Source organism: Gymnodraco acuticeps, unplaced genomic scaffold (genome assembly GCF_902827175.1).
Source record: "Gymnodraco acuticeps unplaced genomic scaffold, fGymAcu1.1, whole genome shotgun sequence".
NCBI lineage: Eukaryota > Metazoa > Chordata > Actinopteri > Perciformes > Bathydraconidae > Gymnodraco > Gymnodraco acuticeps.
This window is the reverse complement of record NW_022989981.1, coordinates 245,001-253,968: the sequence shown is the minus strand read 5'-3', so window position 1 is coordinate 253,968 and position 8,968 is coordinate 245,001. Positions and strand designations below refer to the sequence as shown.

The window sequence follows — 8,968 nt, the reverse complement described above, 5'->3', positions numbered from 1 at the left end:
TTAATATTCTGAAAGCCAAAGTACAAGTACCTCAAAATGTAAGCACTGTACTTGAGTAAATTTGCTTTATTACTATCCACCACTGCTCTTAAGACACACACACACACACACACACACACACACACACACACACACACACACACACACACGCACACATACAGGTGTGTTAGCGGGCCGTGTGCAGCGAGTCATTTCCAGCGCCTGCAGAATTATCTTTGTATGCTCAGGAATATGGCAGGGTAACAGCCTTCAAGTTAACTACACAGTTAGCATAATTGTTCTTCATCTGTCATCTCAACAGAGCTGTGGACCGTTTGAGTCCCAGGGAGAGAGAGAGAGAGAGAGAGAGAGAGAGAGAGAGAGAGAGAGAGAGATAGAGAGAGAGAGAGAGAGAGAGAGAGAGAGAGAGAGAGAGAGAGAGAGAGAGAGAGAGATTACTGACGGGACAGTGATGAAAATTGGTCAGAGGATAATGAGTCTCGTTGTCGTTTCATCCTTTCATCCTCAGAGTGACTGGTCGGAGTAGATTCACAGTCTGTTGCTTATTCAAAAACCCAGAGCGTCTTTAGATGAGTTCATCAGGCTTCCCATCTCTTTTTTCCCCTCCATATCTCCATCCTCCTGCCGGCTCGGCATCCTCTCATCCCCATGCACCTTTTTTCCCTCCCCCTCTCTGTTTGAACTCCTATATCCTTCCTCTCTCCGTCTCTTTATCCCTCCCTCCTCCATCTGTTTATTTTGTTGCACCATGCTTGCTGTAGAGTAGAGAGGGACGAGGAGGAGGAAGAAGGCCCGGACAGAGAAGGAATCAAAGAGCTCAGAAGCGGAAAAGACAATCCCTTTGTGACAGATGAAGCTTTTATAAAACAAGAGGGCTTTCTCCCAATTTTCCTGTTGATCCACTTTGTAGTTTATTCAACAGCCCCTCTCCTCCCCTTTGTCCCAACACGACACCCCCTCATCCCTGTGCGTCTGCACCATCGTGGCAGATATGTGGTATCAGTAAAGAAGGTTGTTGGCAGATGAAAGTCGCGGGGCGGGACAATGGCTCGCTAAACGCTCAATTCACTTCACACAAATCACTGGGGCTACATCCTGCAACAAACAATTAAAAACTCATACAGATGCGCAGTGGGGAGAAGCTTGATGGCGTTTGCATAAACACATGGTGAGTTCTGACAGCCAGGGTGGAGAGGAATTGGACAGCTTTGAGACAAAAATTATATGAAGAGAAAAAGGGAGGGAAGGGGGAGGATTGGTGATTGTTGTTAAAAATGACAACAGGTGCAAAAGAAGAGGCAAAGCTAAACAAGTGAAACATTTTACAATAATATTGCTGGCAGGGAATGTTTTTTGGTGCTTTACTCAAGTAATGTTAGGAACTTAATGCCCTATTCGTACCGTGCTAACATTACCCGGGGTCCTTGTGAATTAGAAAGTAGCCCATATGTCTTTGTTTCATACCCTTATTCACACGGATAAGCAAGGTCTGTTTTTTTACAGTCACAATGACACCAATCCAATGAGATTTGATTGCGTGGCTCATATGCCAAAAAAATAGTTGTGGTTTTGAGGCCTGCATTAGTGTTTCTCCTGCTGGTCAAAACCACAAACCCCTAGTCGGCCAGGGGCCTCATTTATAAAGGGATATACGCTCAAAAGATGGCGTACGCCAGTTTCTACGCAATGTTTGCGATTTATAAAATACTAACTTGACGGGAAAATGTGCGGTCCTCCACGCAAACTCTAACCCATGCGTACGCACTAAGCACAAACACGGGAGAGACGAGAAACTGCGACACCGTTGGCAGAAGGAAGAATGGAGAGAAATATGTGGAAATAATACCATAAATAAAATGTTACCTCTCATTTATCATATATGAAGAATTCATTTTCAAACATTGATTAAAGCCAATCTTAAAATGATTAAACAAACGCCTGTTTGAGACTCCTCAGTGCACACAAAAACATAACTTGGAGAAATAAATAAATACGGATATATTATTTAAAACCACCTCGAATATGTTGTGTTAATGTTATGAAATGTTTTCTCATAAATGATGCGGCAGGAGGACAGAATTACGTCTAAACTGACGCCGTTTCGCATTTATATAGGTTGTAGATACGAGCATGGTTTTATATAGCCTACTATCATGTTTAATCGTGTTTTATGCCGTTTGCCAAGACTTGATAAGTCGCTCGTAAAACACTGGAGGTATGGAAGCTAAGAACACCATATGTGGTAAATTGTACAGCTAATATAACACAACACATTAGTTGTATTTCCTTTAACTGGTGGATATAGGGTTGCTGCGGGGAGGGGGGGGGGGGGGGTTGAGACGCACAGGCTGCAGTGGAGACGCTGCGCACAGCTGATCGACAGCTGGAACACAAACCACCAAATACGAAAACATAATTCAGATCCAGTCGTCATGACTCCACTCCGGAGGGATTCCCCGATCACTTCTTACAGTTTCTCATCAAGGGGGTGTCTCCTGTCCCCGGTACAAACACACTGCCTGAGGAAGGCTACTGTATGTGTATTGTTTTTGTCATTAACGGGCCATTTATTTATTTATTTTGGTGACGATCCGACCTCCATGCTGCTACTCTGTTCAAACTGCATCCACCAAACAATATGATTTATCTCGACCTCCCCAAAATAACCAAAATCTGACACGGTGTGAGATGTCTTTTTTAGCTGTTCTGTCGTCATTTCCTGCGATCTTCTTCGTAAAGTCAGTCAGAATGAATGAATGGGCGTTTCTTTGACTATTTATAGGCAAATATGGTCGTTACGTGAAGCCCGCAAAAGCTGGACCGCATTTCGAGTCGGTTCGTGATTTATAAAGGGAAACCGGCGTAGGAAGTGCTGTACGCACTTTCCTTGCCGGTGCGCAATGTTTGGTGAATCGGAAAAAGTCGGAAAAGTTCTGTACCTATTTTTTGGATTTCTACTACGTAAGCAACCTTCCCACGTGAATCCTACGCACGGCGTTATAAATGAGGCCCCAGGTCTCTACTTTGTGAGGTCAAAGATTGCTTATCGCTTTTTCCTCTCTAGACATTTGTGAAAAAAGACATTACATTCAAGGAGCAAAAATTCACGATACGAAGAGACATTATCAACCTTAGTTGCAGGTCTAGGTGTCTCTCAGTGTTACAGGAATCTCTTTTTTAGTTGTGGCCGTTGGAGAAAATGTTCTCAGGGCAGATTTTTTTCGCTGAACAGACGCATGTGGCCATTCTCCAAAATCGGAAAAAGCAGACGGCGCCATATCCAGTTCTTATAGTACATCCCTGATTTTACTCGAATTACTCACATTATCCCCCTGATATGATGTGATTGGCTCTGCGTAACATCCGCCTCCTGAACGACAAGAGCAAGCCAGCTATATGCCTTCCAAACATAATAGGCTTGTTTGAGACGCGTTGCGGCTCGCCTCGAAAGTAGACGAAAGTAGACGAGAGTAGCCGATTGCAGCCGGGGGAGGTCTCAAAAAGCTCGCCTGAAGTCGGACAGCTCGGAGTCGGCTTCGTCTTCTTCTTCTCTCGGTTTTTTGGCGGATTGCAAACAACTTTAAGGTGCATACCGCCACCTCCGGAGTCGGCTTGACTCGGTTTGCATTTATAAAGAATGCACACATGTGTTTAATCGTTAATGTAAGATATGTACTAAGTAAATACATTTGTTCCTGCTCAAGATTAGATTCAACTTTATTGTTATTGCACATATTACAGGTACTGAGACAACGAAATGCACTTTAGCTTCTAACCAGGTGCAACAAGCAGTAAAGTGAAAAGTAATGTACACAATCTACAGAATAAAATATAGAATGAATTGAATGATGAATAAACAGTGAGGGGTATGAATACACTAGATATACACAGCAGCCTGAGAGCAGTATGAACAGTGTGTATGAATATGCTAAGATATATAAAGTATGAAAACGGTAAGCAGTGCAAGTATAGTATAAAATATATAGATATTAATTTCATGATGATAAACATTGTGGAACAATGATGAAAAATGGGAATGGATGTGGCGACGTAAAACTGACACAAAACAACAACAAACTTTTGCCAGCCAATTGGAGAGTTTCATCAGCAGCACGTGGTAAAAACCACCAATGAGCGCTCAGCTCGAGATACCAGCGAGCCGTTTCCCATCAAGCATTTCGCTTCCGCAGCCCGTGGAGAGCAACTGCGCCAACTCGCCTCGCCTCGCTCTCAAGGCTGCGGGCGTCTTTGTCCCGCGAAATTTCAAAGTCTCATGTGGGCGGGCCTCCAGAGCAAGTCGGACAAAATGACTAACCATCATGCAACGCACTAGCAAGACGTTGATCGCAACTGCGCAGGTCTGCGCAGGTCTTGCTTGTCTCAAACAAGCCTAATACCTGTTGAGCTTGAAGAAAGACGGCATGCGTGTTCGTCTTTAGAGGTTTTGCTATTATGATGGATTCGAGCTTGCTTTTTATGCAAATGGGTCTCCATGCTGTGCAGCGAGATGAGCATCCTGATTTCCCCCAAAATGCTGTCATAACGTTCATTTATGATTGCCAATCCAATCTCCATAAATCTTTACCGGGAAAGAGGAAGAGAGAAGGCACGGAGAGAAAAATAAACCATGCACGAAAACCATATGACGCTGGCAAGCCCTACTGATGCTACAACTGCCAATATATGTACATTACCTTTATATATTGTGTATTTTTATCTGAAAGATTATTATCTTTCAAATGCAGATATGTAAATAAATATTACAGACAGGGATTACATAATTAAAATGCAGTAAAATCTCTGGAATTGGGTTAGAGGTACAAAGTAAATGGAAGTTGAATTACTGAAGAAACCAACAACAACCTCAGTACATTACCTGAACACATTTACTTAGTTACTTTCCTCCACTGCTGCCTGATAAACAAATCCACTTTTACCGTCTCTTCCACATTGAGATGCGAGAAAACTCAATGAGAAATATTCATGTAAAGTGTTCCCTCGTGAAGCCACAGCTCACTGGCTCATATCGTATCCCGAGACATAATCAATTCAAACACAACAGAAGCCTGTGTGATTATTTTTAATAAGCTTTTGCTATTGTCTTGCGTGCGTTCGCGCACGCACGCACACACACACACACAGTTATGCCACTATTCAAACAGCACAGGACACATAACTTATAGCTGATGCAAAGCTGCCAATTATCACAGACAATGAAGGTCAAGTTAGAGTGCAACCTAGGGTCAATTTTTCACAAGAATTATGAATGTAATTGCAAACCTTCATCATGATGCCTCTCTTAACCATTAGTGGGGAAAACAAAATAACTAATCAACATCTGCAGAAGAGCCAGCGTGCACTTAAAAAAAAAAAAGCAATCATCCAAAAAGGTCTTGATCTGCGATGACCTCGAGGAGGAAGTATCTGGATGTTGAGCGGCGAGTATCCACAGAAACCAAATCGACTCTCTTAGAGTTTACTCTTGACTGTGTCCGCTGTGGGAGAATAGAGAGAAAAAAGATGAACTTGTAAAACGAGGGGAAAGAGCATTTTGCCTTGGTCATGCACGTACGGCTGCGCTCAGGCAGGCGCTTCTGTACCATGTCTTCCCGGACAAACAGACTCAAATTCAGTTTTTTTCCCAGGGCCATATGTGCACTAAACGCTGCTAATATTTAAATTATATAAGCCTTCCGTGCAATACGAGGGGAATCGTGCAATTTAATTTATTATTTATTTATGTACATATTCCCTATCATGTCTATTTAAGTCCCATTTCTTGTTTTTATAGTGTCTTGTTGTTTTTATATTGTCTTGTTGTTTTCATATTGTCTTGTTGTTGCGTGTTGGCACCTTGAGTTCATTGTAATTTCGTTGTACCTGTACAATGACAAATTAAAGATCTATCTATGCAGCGGTTAATTGCATTTTGGCTGGATCGTCTGGTGGCTTCAGAGGGGTCCGTTAGCGCGGATTAGTCCAACATGGCTCGAGACACAAAAAACAACATGTAAAGTCACACACACACAAACCAAACAGACAGCTAGTGTGGGTGGGACCAGGTGTTGGAGACACATAAGGTTTATAGTGTAGACTTGGAGGCCTGCCTGCAGCCGCTCTTTCACACACTGACAGTTACGCTTCATCTACCAGCCAAGCACCGCTGCTGCTCGCTCACTGCTGCTTCAAAATCTGCTGTACATCCATTAGGGAAAAAGACACACCAACAGCACGTGCTGACTTTTTTCTTTTTAAAAAGGGACACACCTGCATGTCTTGGAAAATGACCTCCTCAGTAAACCAGCCTGTGTGAAGATGTGAAAGTGCTGATTTCATGCTTCAGGTGAAAAGTTGATGCTGAGTCACAGTTTGACACTGGAGTTTGTTGAGTGGAAGCTAAAGTTGATCCCATAAAAGAAGAATTAAAACCGGCCTTCTGTCTCTAAGGCCGGATGGTTGCATGGTTGAGTATTTATTGATAGTATAAAATAACTTTATAATCTGAACATTAAATCAAAGCTAATATTACTTTAAGCAGCTTTAATTTATTTTTAGTTAGCAAGGGGCAAAAGAACAAGCTGTTAACACAACACTAGTGTATTACTGTATGTCTTCACAAACATTTAAGCAAACATGTTGGCAAACAACATTTGCAAGTCTAGGCATGACGTCAAGTTACTGACAAATACAAGTCTAATATAAAAATGCTCTAACACGAAGAAGACCTATTATTAGCTCTGGGAATGGTTTGAAATGGTTTACTTATCACTCCTTGTGTCCTAAGAGGGCGTGGTCTATTTGCCGCTTCCTGCCACCCCCACCTGGTTTGGGAGTGTTGTGGACGTTGTGTAGATACATGAAAGCAGATAGGGTTATATTTGCATAATGTAAAGTCATTCATTTACACCTAACAGCTATAATGAGGAACTCGAAAAATTTTATTTAGGGCATTCCCATATATAATAGTTTCCAAATTGAGAGGAAAAACAAATATAAAGTCTGACTTTGAATATATAATGTTATTATTAATATTATCAAGTCATTGTTGGATTGACATATCTATAGCACTTATTGACAGTAAGAACATCTAGAATATTATCCTTCAGGCTCTTACTCTTAGTTATATTTCAGGCTAGTGTGAAGTCGATGCTTTAACATGGTCAATGCAACATTTTATCCACAAAACACTTCTAAGTAAACACTTACATATTTAGACTGTTGTATAAAGTAGAGTTAAAGGGCATTGCAGCGTGATCCCATTATTTTTAGCAATTTATCTTCATTGAGGCCGACATTGAAACGGGAGAAAAACTCTTCCCTGTTTCGGCACTACTGGTCGGATCTGTCTGCAAAAAGATACAAAAATATTAAGACTCTTAACCCAATGTGTGACTTTAAAGCGAATGCTGGAGATACGGCAGCAGAGTTGATTGGATTCCTCTCTTATTTTTAATAGGAAGCTCCTCTGTTCTTTTTCAGTCTGCTTTCACTGCTTGTATGTCTGTGCACATTTATGTTATGTTCACATCTTGTGTTATATAATTAAGTGTGCTTTTTCTGCAGCTTTTTTTGGCAACACATCTTCAAAACATGGGATTGTGAAAGTACGACAATTATGATAAATGTCATGCATCCGGCAAACGGTATATACAGTATAAAGCCTTGATAGCAGCATGCATATCAATTATATACAGAGAGATGCATTGAGAGCCCAGAGGCAGTACTTTGTTGTTTTCACTCTACTGCCACAGAGACCATGAGAATCCTCCTTTCATTCAAAATTCAACACGACACTGCTTTAATTTCAATGTCAAACCTATTTCAATGCATTGTCTTTCTGTTGAGTTCAAGCCAAAGTGGGTTTGTTGTGGTTAATGTTTCTTTGGGGTTACATTTTTCTTATTTCAGTTAGTTGTGAGCTACTATTTTTATCAAACAAATCTGATAAATATGTAATTAATAAAGACTGATTGCTTTGTAAGGTGAAGATCACAAACAGAGGCAGGATGTAAAGGCACTAATTCAGGTCCACAGTTGTTTACATCACCTTCTTACTGTGTGTTGACAACATGAGACTCAGTGCCCCTGAATAACACGCCATCTACTGCACGTCTGTCCGTCCTGGGAGAGGGATCCCTCCTCTGTTGCTCTCCCTGAGGTTTCTCTCATTTTTCTCCTTAAACTGTGGGTTTTTCTATGGAAGGTTTTCCTTGTACGATGTGAGGGTCTAAGGACAGAGGGTGTCGTATTGTCATACTGATATTTTGTACAAACTGTAAAGTCCACTGAGACAAATGTAACATTTGTGATATTGGGCTATATAAATAAACATTGATTGATTGATTGATTTCATTTAAATGTAAGATTTTAAGCGAGCAGCTGTGTAAAACGCGAAGGTGAACTTTTGCAGGCCCTTTCTGATTGTGTTGTTGGTTTTGAGGAAAGGTTTGATAGCAGCTGTGTGCTAAAAAGAAAAAACTGTTTTATAAAAGCAGAAAGTACGAGATGGGGGAGACCTCGGGAGGTGAGTTTGATTTATAGCAGCGGTACAGCAGGACATTAGAGGTTAAGGCTACAGTTGTAATACCAATGCTTAATTTGAATAATTGAGTGAATGACTGATCATGTTTAGGGGCTCGGACTGCTTGGCATTATAACACTATCAATCACGGGGGTAATCAAAACAAATGGGTGAAGTCACCATGTTACAGCTTGAGCCAACATGAATATCACGTATATATTCAACTTCATTTAACCACAGAGATTAATCTGCAATGAAGGCACACAACTTTCTCTGGGTTCGTTTTGAAAAGCATGTGAGACAAAATGTTGAAATTGAAAGAGGAACCTTGGAGACCTGTTGCTGATTTATTTTTTCACTTTACTTTCATTTTCAGAGGAAATTGATTTGAATATGTTCTTCCTCTGCAAGCGTTTGTTGTACTAGTCAGCTTGGGGTCAGCAGTGG

The 8,968-nt window shown here is 41.2% G+C and overlaps 1 protein-coding gene across 2 annotated transcripts in view; it reads right to left on the bottom strand.

Annotated features, from left to right (window-relative positions):
• Positions 1 to 5,064: 5,064 nt before the first annotated feature.
• macrod1 (mono-ADP ribosylhydrolase 1) overlaps positions 5,065 to 8,968 on the bottom strand; it is a 115,461-nt gene continuing 111,557 nt past the window's right edge. For both annotated transcript variants that reach the window (XM_034211869.1, XM_034211867.1), the window contains one exon: positions 5,065 to 5,495. Coding sequence is in view for 1 of the 2 variants with exons in the window: in XM_034211867.1 (XP_034067758.1) it covers positions 5,470 to 5,495 (26 nt within the window). In the remaining variant the exon portion in view is untranslated. The remainder of the gene's footprint in view (positions 5,496 to 8,968) is intronic.